The 22,429-nt window shown below is 37.9% G+C and overlaps 1 protein-coding gene across 1 annotated transcript in view; it reads left to right on the top strand.

The window, feature by feature from the left end:
• The window catches only part of LOC136247257 (uncharacterized), a 237,281-nt gene that overhangs the window by 70,747 nt on the left and 144,105 nt on the right, over positions 1–22,429 (top strand). The window contains exon 3 of the mRNA XM_066038884.1: positions 15,404–15,544. Within this exon, the coding sequence (XP_065894956.1) occupies positions 15,404–15,544 (141 nt within the window). The remainder of the gene's footprint in view (positions 1–15,403; positions 15,545–22,429) is intronic.

Below are 22,429 nucleotides of genomic sequence, written 5' to 3' on the forward strand. Positions count from 1 at the left end.
TGCAGGTTGATTTGTTTTAGCAGAACTCTCTACACGGTGATTTGCTTGTAGCTGATCTCTCTACAGGGTGATTGTTTGTAGCTGATCTCTCTACAAGTTGAATTGTGTGTAGCTGATCTCTCTGCAGGTTGATTTGTTTGTAGCCGATCTCTCTACAAGATAATTTATTTGTAGGTGAACTGTCTAAAAGGTGATTTGTTTGTAGCTGATCTCTCTGCAGGTTGATTTGTTTTAGCAGAACTCTCTACAGGGTGATTTATTTGTAGCTGAACTCCTTACATTGTGTGTAGTTTCTAGCTGATCTCTCTACAGGGTGACTTGTTTGTAGTTGATCTCTCTACAAGTTGATTTGTGTGTAGCTGATCTCTCTGCAAGTTGATTTGTTTGTAGCCGATCTCTCTATAGGGTAATTTGTTTGTAGCTGAACTCTCTATAAGGTGATTTGTTTGTAGTTGATCTCTCTGCAGGTTGATTTGTTTTAGCTGAACTCTCTACAGGCTGATTTGTTTGTAGCCGATCTCTCTACAGGGTAATTTGTTTGTAGCTGAACTCTCTACATGGTGGTTTCTTTGTTGCTGAACTTACTGGTGTTTTGTTTGTAGCTGATCTCTCTACAGGGTGATTTTTTTGTAGCTGACCTCTCTTCAGGGTGATTTGTTTCTAGCTGATCTCTCTACAGGGTGATTTTTTGTAGCTGACCTCTCTTCAGGGTGATTTGTTTCTAGCTGATTGCTCTACAGGTTGATTTGTTTGTAGATGAACTCTCTACAGGGTAATTTATTTGTAGCTGAACTCCTTACTTTGTGTCTAGTTTGTAGCTGATCTCTCTACAGGGTGATTTGTTTGTAGCTGATCTCTCTACAAGTTGATTTGTGTGTAGCTGATCTCTCTGCAGGTTGATTTGTTTGTAGCCGATCTCTCTACAGGTAATCTGTTTGTAGCTGAACTCTCTATAAGGTGATTTGTTTGTAGCTGATCTCTCTGCAGGTTGATTTGTTTTAGCTGAACTCTCTACAGGGTGATTGCTTGTAGCTGAACTCCTTACATTGTGTCTAGTTTCTAGCTGATGTCTCTACAGGGTGATTTTTTGTAGCTGAACTCTCTTCAGGGTGATTTGTTTCTAGTTGATCTCTCTACAGGTAGATTTGTGTTGATTTGTTCATTGCTGATCGCTCTAAAGGTTGATTTGTTGCAGCTGAGCACCCTGCAAAGTGTTTTGTTTGTAGCTGATCACTCTAAAGGGTAATTTGTTTGTAGCTGAACTCTCTCCACAGTGACTTGTGTGTAGCTGAATTCTGTGTAACTGAATTCTCTAGAGAGTGACTTAATTGTAGCTGAATTCTCTACACAGTGCATGACTTGTTTATAGCTGAACTTTCTTCAGTGTGACTTGAATCTCTATAGTGATATATTTGCTTAACTCTCCACATGGTGACAGTCTTCTTGCTGAACTGTCTATAAGATTAACTATTTGCAGCTGAACTCCCTACAGAATAACTTGTGATGTAATAAAATTCTATAATGGAGTAAATAAATTAGCCGAATGCTCTATTAGGGTGACTGTTCTATTAGAGTATCTCGATCTCGCATTTGCTACACGGAGTTGGCTTTCGAATCATAACTCAGTGGTTTGTAATCCGATTCTTCTGTACTACTGCAAGGACTTTCTATGAAGATTATTCCAGCTATACACCGATTTTCAGCTCAGTGCTCTAAGCGGTTTGCTAAGTAGGCGTGAAAACTAATACTTTTTTATTCATAACAATCGATCGCGTAATTGTGACACAGGTTGGGTTTTGTGTCATATCTCCGTGGTCTTTATCTCGATTCCTTTCAAACCACCAAAAGGCACTCCTACAATGGTTACTCCATCTACATAGCAATTTTCAACTCATTCCATGAAGCGGTTTACCCTGTCGGCGTGACAACAAATCGATCTTGTTTTACGCGAATAATCGGTCATAACTCCTGAACCATTCATCGGATTTGTACCAAATTTGATGCTAGGATTTGCCTTTGGACTCCCTTTCTGTGTGCTAAATTTCAAGGCGATCGGAGTACGCGTTTGCTTGTTATAGCAATTTTTTGCAAGTGTGCGAAAAGACGAAGAAGAAGAAGAAGAAAAAAAACGAAGAAAAAAAACCAAACTTTGGCAGCTCGTATCTCGGAAATGGCTGAAGCGATTTCCTTCAAATTTGGAATGTAGACTCCCTTGGCTGGCGGGCAACTGTGTAGCAAATTTGGTTCCAATCAGATAAGTGATCACCGAGATACAAAGGTGTGAAAATGACGTTTTCGTTCTTCCTGTCAATATACTCACGGTGTGGCGCGCCGGCTACTTGGGCCGCACGACACACTATCGTGTGTCTTGATACATGTACCAAAATGACTACAAATGCAAATTACTAACATCTAACACTCTATGTATTTCACACACACACACCCATATTAGTATGTATCAGCATTGTATTCCTTTAGGGGAGGGTGTGAGGGCAGTACCTTAATCTGTTCAGGTTAATGCTCTTTGTTACCAGTCAACACTTATTGTTGCAAATTACCCTTTGCCAGTTTGTATGCTAAGGAGGCATGTGTTAAGGCACTACAGACGTATGCACATTCACCCAGTGGTCCACGCCGGGGCACTGCGGACCCTGAGACCAAGGAGTGTCCCTAATAATAAGGTCCCAACAGCACCTATGGAAGGGGAGTCGCCTACAAACAACGAAGACAAAGATATAGTAATTAGAACTTGCTTGGCATCACCGATACATAGGTTTAGTGTAGACGGAACCACCTCATAAGGCCACTCCAATTGGTAATTATGTTTCTGGTCCACCACCGCATCGTTTTTAGAGAATGTGCAATTTCGGAAATACAAGAGTAAAATGTCCGCATCAGCTTTTTGATAAACCTGAATTTCAGAAACAAACATTGGGCTGCTAAATCTAACGATCTAAGTGACATAATTTGTATTTTATCAGTGAAAACCTGCAAGAGGTGGACATCGTGCATAGTACAGATAGATATACTCTAATAGAACAGTCAGTAAATCACAAAAAGTACTCTAATTGAGCAGTCACTTCATTGTTGCTTTGTTGCTGAATTCCGCCCGCCCGCATCTAAAACTGATTTTCAAAGGACCAGAAACATAATTACCAATTGGAGTGGCCTAACCTCTTGGACGATTGTGGGACGTCATTCCACATTATGGGAGCTATTTAATAGCCTCTATTGGTTTCTGTATTAACAGTAACTTCCATTAAGTTCCCTGACTTTTCCGTTATTTCTGGCTGTAACGCCTTACTACATCATCTCTTCTCGGCATCTTTTAGGCAGCATATCGACGAATCTACTGGCAATAACATTCGATCTAGTTCCTTAACTGTTCTGTGATTCCCCGCCTGTGCGTCCTTTTGGCGGCATATCGACGAAACGATGACAGTATTAAATTGGCAGCATTGAACTTCCGGTATAGTTCCGTGACTGTTTAATTTTTTGCCATTTTAAAGCCCCTTTTGCAGCGTCCTTTAGGCGATATATTAATTAAACGACGACATTCACTATGCCATGCAGCACCATGCCGACATTCTAATACCTCTCCACGCGCCTTTTTCTTGTAACGCATGCGCAATGTTATTCTCCAATTATTGCCAACCTCTCTCATGTCTGCGCCAGCCCAATCTTCCCACCAGTCATGGTGGAACTTCAGGTTAGTCACTATCATAATACGCTCACGCATAGTTGTGGCAGTTGTGGGTTTCCCATAGAGTAAACCTTTCTCTGCAGAGTGTACCCACATCTACTGGTTCTAGTCCAAATCAGACTATGGTGAATACCCAAGAAACTAGTGCTGCATTGCTACTGTCAGTGGTGGGATGGTTTTGCATGAACACACATAGCCAAGAATGAGTTCTTTCTATGATGAGTATAATACACACATTTGCATAAGTGTATCGGGCTAATACTAATTCCCACTGTGTCTGTGTGTAAGAATGTTTCCTTCAGGGTATCAGCTTCACAAGCATCAAAAATTTGCAGATACCTAAGACAAAACAAACACCATACATAAAATTAATGTTGCTATATTAAAAAGTATCTTTGTTTGTTCTGCTATACAATACACCCATGTGTCAACAATTATACATTAAGCTTTGGGCTGAAGGAGGGGTTAGAAAAAAGTGTCATGTCTGGCACACAATATAGCAGGTTCAAGTCTGTGGAAGGTAGGAGGGATAGCGATCGCACGGATACAACACAGCACACTACACACTACTCATTATGAACCAAAACAATAGTATACAGTATCCACACTACCATATACGCATACATATAACCTAAGGTCTAAAATGTAATACAAGAAAGAAATACAACAACAAACTAATGTTAGTACTACTACTGTAGATGATCAGTCTGTGACATCCTCCAGGCCCTGCAGGATTTTATTCCATTCAGAAACACTTTCTCTAGCTTTGACTGCAGCTGATCTCAGAGGACATGGAGATGATGGTGGTCCAGGTGTTTGTAAAGTATCTGAAACACAATCATCATCATCATTATCTTTAGTCACTTCTTGAGATTTCTCTTCTGACACAATTGTTCCTGCGTTGACTTCTAATGGGTAGAGTTTGCAGATGGGTCTATTAGTAATGCATTGGTTGTTCGAATGGTAGTTGATCTTATGAAGCCATCATTTCCATGCTGTAACTCTTGTACTACTGCCAGGTGCCATTCTAATCTGGTAATGTCATCATGAATTATCACTACGTCTCCTACCCTTATTCTTTCCTTATCAGTTCCAATGTTGTTGGTATGGGTTTCTCGTAACGACGTTAGATATTCCCTTTTCCACCGACTCCAGAAGTGCTGTATAATAAGCGCTTGTGTCTTAGCTTTCTTGCTTAAGGTGTGGTGCAACTTAAGACCAGTTTCTTGGAAGTTCTTATTGATTATTTTTTCTTCTTCCGTCAAGGGATGTGGAACAGTGTTGATGATTCTACTATATAGAAGATGTGATGGTGTCAGAGGTTCCAGTTCATCGAGGTCTGTGCTAATATATGTTAATGGTCTGTTGTTAATGTGCATCTCGATCTCCATAATCAGAGTCTGTAAGCTAGTAGTGTGATGAATACTTGTCCAAGTGTCTTCTTTATGGCATTCTTTGTCAAGCCAACAAGATGTTACCAGTAGCCTCCATACCAGTGGGCTCGATGTGGTATGAATTTCCATCCTATGCCCTGATTACCTAGACTTTCTTGTACAACAGTGGATTCAAACAGTGCCTTGAGATCATCTGCAGCTGACATAAAGGTCGATGCATTATCAGACACTACTACTCGTGGCAAGGATTTCCTGCTTGAGAATCGGTGAAAAGCTTGAAGGAAGGTGTCCTCTGATAGGTCTGTCACCACTTCCAAATGAACAGCCCTTGTACTGACACATGTGAATAAGCATATATATATATATATATGTGTGTGTCTTATTCTCCCTTTCTGGTGCTCAAATGTATAATGCTCCAGTGAAGTCTATGCCAGTTACTATGAATGGTTCCATCTTCTGTATGCGGTGGCAGTGGATTAGGTGCCTTGTAATGGTTTCCACATAGCTTGTTGCACACAACAGATTGCCTTAGTATGCTTTTCACACATTGCCTGGCTGCAGGTATCCAGTACCTCTGTCGGATATATGTTACAGTGCCACTTGTTCCAGTGTGGAAGTGCATGATGGGCAATGAGTTCAGTAAGCATATGTTTCCTTTGTAGCAAGTAAGGGAACTTTGTTGAATGGGAAACTGGTGCATTGTGTATCCTCCCCCCACAGCAGATAAGAGAGTCCTTGTTTAAAAAGAGGTGTAGTTGACGAATAAATGGAAGTCGAGTTGTTGTTTTTGATTTAAGATCTGTAAATTTTTTGCAAATACTTCTTGTTGAGCAGTCTTGATCCCAAACCTTTGTGCATTGTAAAGTTCTATGGTGATTAGTGGACTAGTCGTTTCTGAGATGGGTTTTTCACATTGTTTATGAAACATAACACATAAGCTGTTACTCTATGAAGCTTCATCAGGTTGCTGTGCCTGTTTATATCAATGATAACATGTGTTCCGGTTAATATGATAGCTGAACTGTTAGTAACTGCAGGGATGGGCTCTATCTCCTCAGATGTTGTGATGTAAAGTACAGATGATGGCGACCATGTAGGCCAATTGCACATTGATGTCAACCAGGGTGGGCCTTGGGCCTATAAATGTGATAATTGTAACTGAGTTGATGTGATTTCCCTTGTCAAGAGATCTGCTGCATCATCTTCTGTGGGGCAGTATCCCCACTGTGCGCAGGGGAAGAGTGCATTAATCTCTTGAACTCGGTTGGCAACAAAGGGCTTCAGTTGTTTGTTACTAAATATCCAATAGAGAACTATTTGACTGTCACTCCACAGTCTGACTTGTGCTTTCTTCACATTGAGTTCTAAGGTTGTGATGAGAAACCTTGTAAGATGTGCAGCCATTACAGCAGCTTTCAATTCTAGTCTAGCTAAGGTGATGTCCTTTAGAGGTGATACACGAGATTTAGCCATTATCAGATCAACATTGGTGGTGTTTAGGAGATAGGCCACTGCTCCATAGGCTTTTGTGCTTGCATCAGTAAATACATGGAGAAATAATGGCGAATCAGAAGACAGGGTAGTGTACCTATGTGTTAGTATGATATTAGCAGGTTCTTCCATGTCTCCTTCCACCTGCTTTGTAAGTCATCATCTAGATGAGCATCCCATTGTGCCTTCCCTTTCCATAGTTCTTGCACAAGTAGTTTGCCTCGTATAGTGACAAGTCAGAGCCATCCAAGTGGGTCAAATTGATTGGACGCTGATTGTAATACACTGCATTTGGTTATGGGAGCATCATCAGGTATGATCTGTTTCTTCATAAGGGTGACTGTCAGTGTGGGTATTCCACTAGAGGCCTAGGATGTTGACTGTTGTCTCAGAATCAAGTGTGTGTTCAGCAAGGGCCTTCTCCTGTAGTTTATGACTGTTTGTTGCCCACGATCGCAAATTGAAATTGGCTTCCTTCATAATATTTCTTGCAGTTGTGTAATAGTGCAGAATCTCTTCTTCTGTTTGGCACCCTGAAATGATATTATCTACATCCAAATTATGTTTCATGTCATCTGAAACTGCAGATCTGTACAAGTTGAGGTGGTAGTCTAAAGTGGCACTTTGCATGAATGGAGAGCTAGTAGAACCAAACAGTACCAACTTAAATCTATAAGTGGTGAATGTACTCTCTGGTTACTTGGGGTTTGATAGCCATAAAAATCGGTGGGGTCTATTCTACGGAACGGAACGGAATGATGGACTAAACCACAGAATGGAACGCTTTCTCAAATTGAAGTTTGCAGCTTACTATTACTGAAACTGCCCTTACAAGTTATCAGTGGCACCTCCAGTGGGTGATTAAACATAAGATAAAAAGAATTAAAGGATCGATTGTGGGTTCTTGTTGGTTGTCATTAGTAACGAAGTATTAATTGTGGGATGAGCTGTATCAGTGATGTCCAACCATGGTTCATCTACGGATATATCAAGAAGGGCACTTTATGTGAGCTGTTTTGCTTATTTTGACTTTAGAAAACAGTCTGGGCCAGCTTTTCAAGTCATAAGTCAAGTGCACAAATAAAGCAAGCAGGAAGACACTGGTAACAGAAAGAGCCAGATGAATTAAAACTTGAAGAATTTTGTGGTGTGTGAGGAGCACATATTTTGGCAGACCACAAGGAGGCTATATTCTGCAAACATCACTGAATTGTATGCATGGAGTTATTAAGAGCTGATACAGTGGACTAGTGCTGTGTTCAATAATGAGCTGATTTTTCTGTTGCACACATTCAAGGATGTGTCTGACTGCTAGCCTTGAATCAGGCTAAATGCCAAAACTCCGAGATCAACCAGATCTCAATTATAAGCCTTCTCATGTGAAACCATGCCATAGCCACGAGGCATACTTGATTTGGACCAAGATGTGTGTGTAATTTCAATGTATCTAGTCAGACCTAAAATGGAACACTCACATTAATTACATACCACCTAAGAATCCTAGTCACATGTTTCACTTCAAACACAACAGGTTAAATTTGTTCATCTATTTTCAAGTAATTCCCAATCTAGCTGGTCCATGAAATTACAGTGGGATCATGTATTTGTTACAGTGCGGGCTGCTCTATGTTGTATCTACTCTAGAGTTGAGATTTCAAGGTAGACTGCCGATGTACTGACACTGTTGTAGCATGTTTAAATGAAGGACAAATGAATACAGTAATGCTATATTATTTATGTATACAAATTTTTCATAATGAAATTGATTTTGATTTGTACCTCCACTTTGCAACATATTCAAGAACAAGAAGTTACCACCCTTTTAAACTCCAACCACTGTTGTTAATTAACCAAGATCTCACTAGTCTTCATTTTTTCCATCTTTGCTTTGAAGCAATAATTATCTAAAGGCTTTAATTCATATTAAGTATTTAAATTTGTAATTCACCTTATTATAGTTGTACTAATTTAATTGATTTGTCTGTATGTTTTCTTCATTTTCCTTTGAAGTTTTACAGTATAGGTAAACAAAGATGTATTTTCTCTCCCATCTTATTTTAGGATTTCTATTGACTAAGAAAAATTTTATTATTTGTATACAGGCTCAAAATTGAGAAAATATAAAGAAAGTGAATTAATATGCACAGAGAAATTAATTAGAAAGTTACTGGTGACAAGAAAAGGCTAGGTGATCATGACTTAATTCAGTCTAATAAACAGATCGAATAGTATGATTTTTTATGGTTGATTGAGTGAGGTATCACTTGCAGAATGTTCAGGCGACCAGCGATGAGATGCATGGATTCATCGAATTTTTGTTGCGGTTGGAGACATTAATAAATATAAGTAAGTAGCTTGTTAGTCGTGTTGGTGGCTGATTAACCCAGCATCCCACTAAACAAGGCGCATTATGCACATATATATCATTAAAAATTATCTCATTGTCCTAGCTAAGCAAGCAGTTGTCAACGTATGTTGATTTAGCAAGAGTTCATAACATAAGACCAGGTAAAGTTGATTGCTAGTTTCCTGTTTTGGGTATTTTTTAACAGATGCGGGTGAGAGATACACTAGTGTCAACTGGGGAAACAGCCCACCCAGCTGTAACATCACCTTCACATGTGGGTCGTGGTAGAGCCTCCTGTAGGTTACAAGTTTTGTTCCAAAAGGAATTGCTTGCATTGACGAGTAGTGCACAGGTGTCCCAGGATGGTTCAATGGGACTGACTGGGTTAGTATGACCAAGCTAGTATGGTAGCTGAAGCTTACCTTATTTGTATATAATATCTAATCCATAACAGCTAAGCTGTAAAAAAAGAGTGTGGCCCTCAAAAAGGCTATGGTGAAAAAAGGTGTGAAATCGAAGGTGGCGGCCAAGAATTGGTTGTGATGGTAGGTTAATAGTAAAAATTTTAATAACAACAACTCAGGTGAATTTTGGTGCCGCTTGGTCTTGGCACAAAATTCACCTGAATTATCATTATTAAAATTTTTACCGTTAACCTACCATCACAGCCATTTCTTGGCTGCCACCTTGGATTTTACACATTTTTTCACCATAGCCTTTTTGTGGGCTGCACCCTTTTTTTTACAGCTTAGCTGTTTTGGATTAGATTTCACTTCTTTTTGTATTTGTATACCCCAAAGCCGGCCTATAGCCAGCTTTGGGGCTTTTTAACCTCTTTTTTTCTTTTCCACACGAAGAAGAAAAGATGAAGCAGATGAATACTTTAAATATTTCTGATTTTATCAATAAATGTACAAATTATATATATATAATACATATATTATTACAGAACTCTACACGGTGCATGGTCTCTTTGTAACTGAACACTCTACAAGGTGAGTCCTTCTAGCTGATCTTTCTACAGGGTGAATTGTTTGTAACTGAACTATCTACAAGGTAACTTCTTCTAGCTGATCTCTCTACAGTATGTTGTTTGTAGCCGAACTCTCTACAAGGTAACTTCTTCTAGCTGATGTCTCTACAGGGTCACTAGTTAGTAGCTGAACTCTCTACAATGTGACTTCTTCTAGCTGACCTTTCCACAGGGTAATTTGTTTGTAGCTGAACTCTCTACAGGTGATTTGTTTGCATCTGAACTCTCTACATGATGGTTTCTTTGTAGCTGAACTCTGTACAGGGTAATTTCTTCTAGCTGATCCCTCAAAAGGCGATTTATTTGTAGCTAAACTCTCTACATGGTGGTTTCTTTGTAGCTGTAGCTGAACTCTCTACAAGATGACTTCTTCTAGCTGATATCTCTACAGGATGAACTGTTTGTAGCTTGTCTCTATACAGGTTACTAGCTTCTAGCTGATCTTTTGAATTCTTTTAGGGTGACTGCTATATGTGACTGGATTTTGGAAAAACGATCCAAATCGCACATTAGAAGTTCCGAGATAAACGGTTTTAAAGAATTGAAGCCAGCATAACTCTCCAAGGATAGCAAGCACGCGTATGAAATTTACACAAAAGATGCATTAATCTGTTACCTTTCAAGCCACTTCCAGTACTTGTAGCTGCTTGTACAGTTTCCCGCCAAATAAGATAGAAAATCTGAGCAGTTGGACGAGAGAAGTAGTATCACAAGTGCTCACAAAGGGGTGGAGGCTGGGGGGTGGCGGGGAGGGCAAGAGATAGACCTCAAAATGGAGGCAGACCACGATTGTAGTCCAGACACGAGATTACAGGGCTGTGCTGGCTCCATAGTGGCTGATATGTAGCAAAATCAACAGAGAACACGTCTGGCCAACATTATAAGGCTGTCCACCAGTAAACCACTGACTCTTGCCAAACCAGGTCCTTCACAAGGCCTGAAACCGCCATTTGAGCACTCCACACCACCCAGAAAAGACGTGTGTAAAAACCAGCCTAGTGTAGTTTGAGTAGTGCTGAGGGTCAAAACTTGTAGTACGATAGTGTAGCTATCCACTGGTGGTGTTAGTTTGATTTTGCCTGATGTGCGATTTGGATCGGTTCTATAAAATCTTGTCACATATTAGGGTGAATGCTCTATTGTATCACAATCTCTCATTTGCTACACCAAGTTTGATTTCGTGTTATAACTCCGTGGCTTTAAGTCTGATTCTTCTACACCATTGGAGATCCTTTCTAAGATGATTACTCCATCTGTGCAGCGAATTTCAAAGCATTACCCCAAGCGGTTTCTCTGGTGGGCGTGGATAGTAGTCGTATTTTTTATTAGTTAATCTCGATTGCGTAATTGTTACACACTATTGATTTTTTCGTCGTATCGTCCTGGTTTTTAGCTCGATTTCTTTCAAACCACAAAAGGTTTGAGGTACAATAGTTAACCTATTCATCCACCGATTTTCAGCTTCTTCCCGTCAGCGGTTTACCCTGTAGGCGTGGCAACATGTTGGTGTTAATTTTCGTGAATAATCGCTAATAACTCTTTGCCTGTTTATCGTATTCTAGCCAAAGTTGGTACCGAGATGCGCCTTTATATCCCCTTCTGTGTGCCAAATTTCAAGGAAATCGAATTACCAACTATTTAATACTTAAAAACGAAAGACTGCTCTATTAGAAAGTTTTAAAATGGCTTTGGCATAACTCACAAATAGTGGTACTGAGAGCTAATTGATGTGTTCAGACAGCTTTATTGATCAACCAGTAGCTTATCTAACTAATGAAATCCATACAAGTACAAATTATATTCATATGGTTATAAGTGTCATTTAGTCTGGACTATGTCGCCACTATTATCTTAAACAAGATTCATAGTTGCAATGAATTCATTAGTCCATACAGTACTGCTAATAATACTCTAAACGTCAAAACCTATAATTAGTCTTTGAAGGATTGCTGTACGTTGTAACAAAAATAAATCTAAAAATGGGTGACTGCTTTATTAGAGTAACTCAAAATAATTGTGCTCATATCACCAGTAGTTATATACTTGTAATCACTGTATTTGCTTTGACATATTGAGTGGTTAGATGGCTGTTTACCTAGCTAATGAAATCTCTACAATTGTGAACTATATTCACACCGCTACTGGCGACACGTCTGAAACGTTTGACTTCTGTAATGTGATTCATTATTATTAAAAGGAAGTTTGTTAGTCCCTATGGTGTATATAGCACTGTGCTAAACATTTCTGCTTAAAAGTATTCTTGAAATGCTCTGTATAGTACCAAAACCCATTATGACTGTATTCACTAACTCTAATAGAGCATTCACCAAATTCGCAAAATTGTTATGTTATGCGGATATGGAGTTCGCGTTTTATAGCGGTTTTTGTAAGTGTGCGAAAAGAGGAAGAAAAACAAGAAGAAAAACGAAGAATCTAAGCCAATTTTTGAAGTCGCATATCTAGGGAATGCTTGAAGCAATTTCGCTCAAATTTGGAATGTGGAGTACTGAAGGTGGAGGACGTGTCCACAGTAAAAATCGTCTTGTTTCATCAAGGATGCACAGAGCTACGGAGGTGCGAAAATTGCGTTTTCGTTCTTACTGTCAATATACTCACGGGTGTTGCGCGCCGACTTCTTGGGCCGCACGACACACTACCGTGTATCTTGATTATGTGTATGTGTGTGTGTCTGTGTGTGTCTGTGTGTGTCTGTGTGTGTCTGTGTGTATCTGTGTCTCTCTGTGTGTCTGTGTGTCTGTGTGTGTCTGTGTGTGTGTCAGAGGCGGATCCAGGGGGGAGGGGGGCTTTGCGGGCTGAAGCCCCCCTTCATATTTAGGCTTTACTTAATCAATATGCTGAGTATTATAATGAAATTTTGTCTTAGCATAATTATATGATCATTTATAATACAAATACTCATAAACCCACTTTATAAACATCTTTCCAAGGTATTAACAGTGGATGTATGCTAAAGTTTATGCAACAAGGACCCGGATCAGCATTGCAGGTGTACAAGATCGAGATATTCTAATAGAGTAGTCAGCTAACTACTCTAATAGAACATTCACTGGAAACATGTAGTTGATTCTGTTATGGAATTTTTCCAAATCTGGCTGCACCTATACTTACAATGAAGTGCATTGGTTTGTTTAAAGGGCTTCATTCATCCACTTGTGTAGTTAATATATATGGCAATACTTAATTCAGGTACACAATAACCATTGAAAATGCTCTCAGATTCAATCTTGTATTGTTCAAATTTCAAAATTTTTCACATTCAACATTATTATTCTAACATGCACCTATTCAGTGTTGTACAATTGTGAGAGGGATGCATCATGTACTTGCAGGTTATCTGTACCTACCCAAACTTTTCCATTAGCAAAATGCTTTAGAGAGCCATACCTATATTCTAAAGGCAGTATATGAAATATCTACAGGCAGAAAATATTATGAATTTTATGTGGAAATGTCTCCAAATTGCAGTATTTTAGCATCTATTTTTCAAAAATTTCCTGGGGGGGCATGCCCCCAGTCCCCCCTAGTTCCAGCATGCTTTGCACGCCTCTACCCAAGAGATTAGTACCTAGTCTCGCGTGGCCAGACCTCTTTTTTCCGTATACTGGGTGGGGAAAAAGGGTCTTGTGCAACTCCAATAGCTGTTTACTTCTGAGCCGTCCCACATTCCGGGGACGCTAATTGAATAGCATTGGTCACAAAGGAGGTGCCATGACGTCAGTAAACTACGAAGTATTCCTACACTCCTGCTCCGGTTGTGAGTCTTGTTACACGATGAGGATTAAATTTCAAGACGCTATAAAAGAGACATCGGAGCAAATTAAGATTCGTTTAAAGGATAAACAGATCTCTAGTTAACTTACTGACGTCATGGCACCTCCTTTGTGACCAATGTTATTCAACTAGCGTCCCCGGAATGTGGGGACGGCTCAGAAGTAAACAGCTATTGGAGTTGGACCAGACCCTTTTTTCCCCACCCAATATACGGAAAAAAGCGGTCTGGCCACGCGAGACTAATTAGTACCTTGAGTTAGCCCCCCTTTTTATAAATCCTAGATCCACCCCTATGTCTAGTTTCGCGTGGCCAGACCGCTTTTTTCCGTATATTAGGTGGGGAAAAAAGGGTCTGGTGCAACTCCAATAGCTGTTTACTTCTGAGTCGTCCCCACATTCCAGGGACGCTAATTGAATAACATTGGTCACAAAGGAGGTGCCATGACGTCAGTAAAACTATGAAGTATTCCTACACTCCTGCTCCGGTTGTGAGTCTTGTTACACGATGAGGATTAACTTTCAAGACGCTATAAAAGAGACATCGGAGCAAATTAAGATTCGTTTAAAGGATAAACAGATCTCTAGTTAACTTACTGACGTCATGGCACCTCCTTTGTGACCAATGTTATTCAATTAGCGTCCCTGGAATGTGGGGACGACTCAGAAGTAAACAGCTATTGGAGTTGGACCAGACCCTTTTTTCCCAACCCAATATACGGAAAAAAGCGGTCTGGCCACGCGAGACTACCCTATGTCTAGGGACCCGCCGATTATACTCATAATTTTACCTATTATGCTATGCTGCACTGCTCAAAATTTTACCTATTATGCTTAAATTTATGCTCAAAACTTACCTATTATGCTCAAATTATGCCCAATTATTTATGCCTCAGTTCCCATGCACTGTTAATAATTTCCAGTTTATGGATAAATAATAAGTGGCTGAAGCACAAACCTATACTTGTCAAAATGCATATCACAGAAAAGATCGATATACTCTAATAGAACAGTCAGTTATGTGATTGTTCTATTAAAGTTACTGACTGTTCTATTAGAGTATATCGATCTTTCTGTGTTAGCTATTTTTATAAGCAAGAATTCATACTGTTACAAAATATTCTACCAATTATGCTAGCATTGTGCTCAATGCTTTCAGGCACCTATCATGCTTATAATTATGCCAGCATAATCGGCGGGTCCCTACCTATGTGTGTGTGTGTGTGTGTGTGTGTGTGTGTGTGTGTGTGTGTGTGTGTGTGTGTGTGTGTGAAAAACCCTCTTTTAAAATTCAGCATAATAGTTCCAATAATTATTATTATAATACAATCGCTGGAAAATTTAAATACCAAGTTCATTAATCATGATTTTTACACAAGATCAAATTGCATTTCATTATTCTGTGCTTTAAATTTGTTTATGGCATAATTCTTATGTTTGCATCCTCAAAAAGCTTGTGATTGTCTATGATCAGAAATGACATCATCCAGTATAATCACATTATGTCTGCACTACTGCATGTGTAAGTGATTCACCCATGTGGCGTATGATAGCTGTAACATGGACACTCATGCTTGGACTGCTTTGTTTTCTCATGTTGATTGTTTTAGAATTACATGTATTATAATACTTGTATTTTATTGTAGGTCACAAGAAAACCTGAAAGTAGTAATAATGTAGATTACGGAATATCACTAGTCAGTACAAAGAATGTTGATTCTCCACCTTCTCACCATCCACCTCCAATTAAGCCAAGAAGACGACCTCCTGCTGCTACACCACAATATGTATGTAGTTGCAATAATTGTACATGTAACTGTGTTTGTAAAAACCAGACTTATCACCTACAGTATTTAACAATATAGAGAAATCATTTACTTTTCTGCAGCTCGACAATTGTTGAAGCTACATGTGTCAAGTTTTCGCATGTTATACCAATTCCTTACCTTCTAGTACATCCACTGTACTACAATTAACCAATAACTGAATTTTTCACGATTTTCAGATAGTTTTTAACTTGATGTTAACTTTAGAATTTACATAATGCAGAAAGCTTTAGGTTATTCTTAACATCTTTATTTAATTTGCTCTCTCAAGTTTAGTTCTTAAAGTATGTGTTAAGCTCCTCAAAGTGTTTGTTGTATATACAAGCAAACCTAAAAATTTTATAGCCAAAGTGGTTCCCAATAAAATGTTACTTTCTCCGTAATTACTTCTTAAATTTTAGGTCAATTACTTTATGTTTAATATTATGTGACCCAGTCTGGGAAAACCAGGCTTATCACCTATTTTAAGGTATCGAGAAATGCTGGTTTTAAGTATTTAGTGTGTTGTAGCTCACCAATGGTTGAAGCTATGTGTACCAAATTATCACACATTTTATGCCAATTCCTTACCTTCCAGATCATCCACTGTACAAGTAGCCAGCAGCTAAGTTTCCCATTATTTTAGATAGTACTTGAACTGAGATTGGCTATATTAGGCAAGCTCCAAATGGTGTGGGAGACGGGGATCCAGAAGGAGGGCAAGATGCTGTTTAAAAAATTGAAGGGGAATGCATAGGGATGAATTAGGCCAAGTTATGAGCCATTTAAGTCTCAAAACTGGCTTAAATGAAAGGAAATTCACAGCACAGGTCTTTAGTTAACACCATGAAGCTGCACAGCCACATTCAGCCTTCCCCAGGCTGACCATAGCTCCATAAGGCCCCACATCACACGTATAGATCACTGCTGAGCTTGGGAAAAGCATCCAGCAAGAGCAGACCACTTAAGTCTAGCTGATTCTGATTGTGAAATTTGATAGTTTATTCAGATACCTTTGTGTTCTTGGTGAAAAAATTGAATCTGCTGACATGGGTGATAAGACCAGTTTTCCCACACCAAGTCACAGATAGTGACTTAAGGTGACTTTATATTTACCAGCCTTTGATGTTTCAGTATGCAACAAACCAATAATCCATGGTAGACTGTGAATGTTTAGTAAAAAATTCTCAAAATTGATATTCATTTAAATCTTGTAGATCATTTAACAAGTCTATTGCCCCAAGAAGTTGTCTAAGTTCTATTATCCCTTTTATTAAAATTTCAGATGTTGGTAAACATAAAAGAGTAAAGTTTAAACACAAATAGTCACTAGACCCAAGTTCCAAACAGTAATCAGTGGACTCTATTATAGTTTTAAATACTAAATCTAAGATGTGACACTGCTTGAAGTTCTTAGTTTACTAGAGTAGTATATCCTCAGTATATGGAACAGTTAATTGTTTGTTATTTTAGTAGTTTTTCAGTAAACCTGCATTCACTGATGTTTTACTGAGAGTTTAAAAGTTAGTAAAATAATTATGTTCCATATACTTAAAGTTACTGATATTTTACTATCAGCATAACTAGGTACAACTACAGTAAAGCATCTTAACAAATTAGTAAACTAAGAACCTTCAAGCAGTGTGAGGAGCTGAAAGTGGCCTAAAACAAGTTGTATCATGGACATGTTGAAATAAAACACACTGTTGTACTTTGTTGTAAATTTCCCTGCTTGCAGGAATTACCAGAAAATTTCTCATGGTCCAGTCTATGCAAGGGAGATTGAAATCCAACTTAAAATTCCTAATTAATTTTCCTTCTATATACCTGTTTATTTTCTTTTTCATACACTTAATTGCCTAAATGTACTACTTAAAAAGAAATAATTGCACCAGGTTTGTCACAAAATTAAAAATGATTTTGTATCTGAATGCATGACCCAACAATCAATTGAAAAGTGAAATTGCTTCAGTTTCAGCTATTTGCTGGTTATATAGTATTACAAATGAAGAACAGTATGAGAAATGTTAATTAATCCAGGAAATACAGTATTATGGCTATAAGTGTGAAATATCTAGATCCAGGGCAAAGAGGGAGCAGAGGGAGCAACTGCCACACTTCAGAATGTGGAGGGCAGTACCCCTCTCTTTTTTCCTGTGCCCATATCCTTACTCATTTACTAACCTACTTCGCTTTATTTTAGTAGGATTGTAATAGAACAATAGAAAATTATGTGAGGAAGTGTACAAGATAATAAAGCAGGTACCTAATTAATTCTGCTATAGAATTCTTTAAAATATGTCTACATTAAATGTATGATTTATAGGTGATCAAGTACATTTGGCTATTTCAAAGGCCTTACACTGATGTACTTGTGAATTTTATAACATTCTAATTACAATCATTACAACAGAAGTATGCTATTTGAGTATTTGTGTACCACTGAAAAGGTACTCAGATGTAATCTAAAAGCAATGAACTTTCACCTTATGGGGAATTTTTCCAGAACCCTTAGTACCGGCAATCTACGCTTGGTGATGAGGTTTGCACATTAAACAGTTAATGATTTATAGCAATCTATGACCAGATTTGCGAGAAGGCACATTTTCCACACATTTTACATACCATCAAACAAAATGATGCAACATTTCACTCCTTATACTGACAAACTTGTTATTAGTACTAAAATACAGCCAAATACAGTAGCTACACTTATAGAAACATTCAGTTAATTATCTGCCATGATAAAAAGTAGACTTGAGCCAATTATGCTTTGAAAATAGCCAATTATGCTTTTGAGCAGTGGTAAAAAATCCAGCCTATTAGTATCAAATTATGCTCTCAAAATCAATATTGTGCTCAAGAGCTGATTGTTTTATTAGAGTGTATGTTCATTTCCTGTCTGTTTATTTGTGACCGGATTTGAGGAAAGATACCTTTTCCACACATTTTACATAACAGGAAACAAAATGTCATAACAGTGGACTCATTGTACTGATTAAGTTGCTCTTCACATCAAAATGCAGCCAGATACTGTAGCTTCACTCATGGAAAATTTCAGATGGTTATAATTATGTAATGATTAAAAAGTTATGTAATCATAAAGTTTGAAAAATGGGTCAAAATTTGTGTGTAAGAAAGATTCTTTTTTGCAAATCCGGTCACATTTAGAGTAAGTGACTGTTCTATTAGAGTATCTTGATTTTATATCCATAAAGTGTGAATAATCAGTCAAAAATAGTAAAAATAATAACACTGCAAGGTTTTTGACATGAAATGCAATAATGTGCAGTGTGTTCATGTTGTGCAGTATTTTTGGCACGCATATTGCGTGTGTTAATTAAAATTCTTGAAATTCGTCATATGTGACCGGGCCTGTGAAAATAGGGCACGTAATAATTGCCTACTTTCTCAAACTTTTATTTGCCGTAACGTTGTATTTCATTATTGTTTGACATGAGATTTTCTGCATTTCTTAACAATTTAATTGGCTGTAAAACAAAAGTTACAGAATAAAAATATTCTATCTCAGTATTGAAGTACAAGATGTTATGTGGTCGGGTGTAGTTTGTGGCTTTGTGCCCACATGCCCTATTTTCGCATGCCTGGTCACATATTATGATGGCAGAATGCTTGATGCTTTTGCTAGCCTATTATGCTCGGAATTATGCCAGCATAATTTGTACAAGCCTAATAAAAAGTATTAAAGCTTCAAATTTAAAAGAAGTGGTCAAATTTTCTGTGTTAAAAAGTTACTTTTTTGGCAGCTAAAATCAGCCATATCATAAGAATTTAATTCCTGCCTTCCCACACTGCAGTACTGTTCTCCATCTCCTGCCTAAATAACACTGATCAATCAACAAGGTCATCAATTGTTTTGATATATAAGTGAAAGTCTAACAACAGGCCAACATCTTTCAATTTTACACTTTACCTTCATAAACAATGCCACACTAGATAAATCGCTTCAATAATTTTATTAGTTAATGCAATGCTATAAACCAATTAAAGTACTACATACACTCAAACACTATGAAAATACAACTATGTTGAATGCTCTCCAACCTAATAGAGCACTTTTTGTCTTGCTTCATGCTATATTATTCTGTCAATGGCACCATTGTGCTATTAATCATTCTATATTCTACTCACAGCAGAGTATTAACTTGTATAGTTGTACAAGGAAGTATTATTTTCAATTAGGGATCTAAGAAATAAAATTGACTGAAGGTGGTCTCACCTACATCTGAAGATATAATTGTAGAATTTATGTAATCCCCACTTCAATCTACTGATGACTGAATCAGGGATTAAATGCAGAATTATATATATCTTCAGGTGTAGGTAACCTCCCTCGTTTTACTACTTTTATTTTATTTTAATTGGACTTTAAATTCCAACTTTTTTGCAATTGTTTATTTACCTTTTTGTAATATTACTAGAGTATGATAGGTACCATGTGTATTGTTTTCATCTGAATACACACCAAGTAAAATGGCCATTATGTTTCATTTTGAGCTATACATGTTCAGCTCATTACAAATGAATGAGCTGGACCCACAGGAAAAAGCTGCATTTCCAGTATTAGGAAATCCCTGTATATGTACAGTAACTCTGCAATGTATAATTATGATGTACATGAAAATTTGAACACTTGACATTTCTTGAAGTAGTATAGGGCACAATTTCCATAACAATTCCTGATAGTAGGATTGAATGACATTATTTTCTTGACATTTCAAAGCACACGATAGATGAGATTTGGTGGCATCTCTTATTAATATCAAATTTCTAGACATTTTGTGAGATAGGTAGTGTCAAAAGGTAAATTTGTGGTATTTCAGCATGTGCCCAGGTCAGCACATATCCTAAACACAGTTTAGATGGGAAACAGTATGGAGCCAATGTGTATATCTTCTACGTCATAGGGCATTAATTTTATGTACATTCCCTAAACAGCAAGAAACATATAACAGCAGTACAATACACTAGCTAGTTAACATACCTACATATTATTGCAATTTAAGTAACCTATATTACAAAGGGTAATAGTTATTTCATTGTGGATTTCGGTTATTGCATTCCTGTTACTGTAGAAAATGTTTAATATACATGATGTTTTTGGAATTTACATTATGTGGCCTTGGTTTAATGAATTCTCTAATATGTGACCAGATTTTACAAAACCAATTCAAAATGCACATCAGGCTAAATCACACTAACACCACCACTGGATAGCTACAGTTTTATACTACTAGTTGTGACCCTCAGTACTACCCAAACTACTAAATGTAGACATCTTTTCTAGGTGGTGTAGAGATTTTGAATGGTGGTTTCTGGCCTTGTGAAACATCTGGCTTGGCAAGAGTCAGTGGTTTACTGGCGGATGGGCAAATAAAACATATTTCTATTGATCTTGCTACATATTAGCCATTAAGAATCCAGCACAGCCTTGTAATCTGGTATATGGACTTCTACAGTGGTCTGACTCCATTTTGAAGTCTTCCCTTTGCCTACCCTGCCACCACCATCCTCCTCCCCTTTGTAAGCACACATGATACTACTTCACTCATCCAAATGCTCAAAGTTTTTGTTTTATTTGACAAGAAACTCTACAAGCAGCTACAAGGGGGGGGGGGGGGGGGGGGTACTGGAAGTTGCCTGAAAGCAATAGATTAGTGCATCTCTTGTGTAAATTTCATGGCCGTGCTTGCTATTCTTGGCATGTTATGCTGACTTGAATTCTCCAAAACTGTTTATCCTAAGGTGTGATTTGATCATTTTCCAAAATCCAGTTACATAAGGTATTGCATATCCAAATACAAAATGAAAGATTACACAGACACCTTATTGGGTTGCCAATTTAATATCAGACTAAATTGAGTGACATTTTCAAATTGCTCAGATAGGTATTAATTTTTGTGAATGGATTTTTCATACAGAACAGAGCACTTCTCCTAAGCTATTTTAGACCCTTTTTGTGGTGGATTTTGTGGATTTTGGAGGTGTCTAAGTTACTTAGACCCTTTTCATGTTTATTACGCGCACCTGCACTGGTAACATTGGCAATGCATCACCACCTGAAAATTAATTATAAACCCATAACTATTGTTACAGTGGAGTAATGGTTTGTTTCAACTAATGAATGCTAAATTTCTCTGTTACAAGCAGTTGTCAACAGTGTTAAGGTTAGGCCGGGCGGTATTGGAGTTTCGCTTCACGATATATCGTGCAGAAATATATCACGATATTACTATTTATCGCGGTTATTAAAGGTGACTGCTATATTAGAGTAGCTGACTGCTTTATTAGGGTATCTCGATCCTAGCTGACTGTTCTATTAGAGTATCTCAATCTTTGTAAAAAACATTGACTAGCTAGTACTAGGTCCTTGTTTGCAGTAGTATCACGTGATTATTTGAGGTTCATTATAACAACCTTAAGGGCTTAATAAGCTGTCACAAATACTAAAAATCGTAATAATATCGATATTGTGATATTATCGTTCACCGAAATCTATGCGATACAGATATCGTTTCATTGCAATACCGCGGTATTACTATAATACCGAGAAACCGCCCAGCCCTAGTTAAGGTACTACAACTACATATAGGGTCTAAATAACTTTAACTTCAGACCACAGGGGTGTAAGTAATTTAGTAACTCCATGGCCCTGTGTTGTGGTGCCTGAGCAAAGTGAAGGCATTACTACAGGGCCTGGAGGTTACTAAATTACTTAGACCCATGTGGCCTGAAGTCTAACTATTACATAGTTCCTCTGTTTTATTTTTATTTTATTTAACTTTTTGTACACTATTTGGTACTTTCATAGTTGCAATTACATTTAGTTACATGAGAATCTGATCT

The sequence above is a fragment of the Dysidea avara genome, chromosome 2, assembly GCF_963678975.1.
Source record: "Dysidea avara chromosome 2, odDysAvar1.4, whole genome shotgun sequence".
In the NCBI taxonomy this organism is placed as follows: Eukaryota; Metazoa; Porifera; class Demospongiae; order Dictyoceratida; family Dysideidae; genus Dysidea; species Dysidea avara.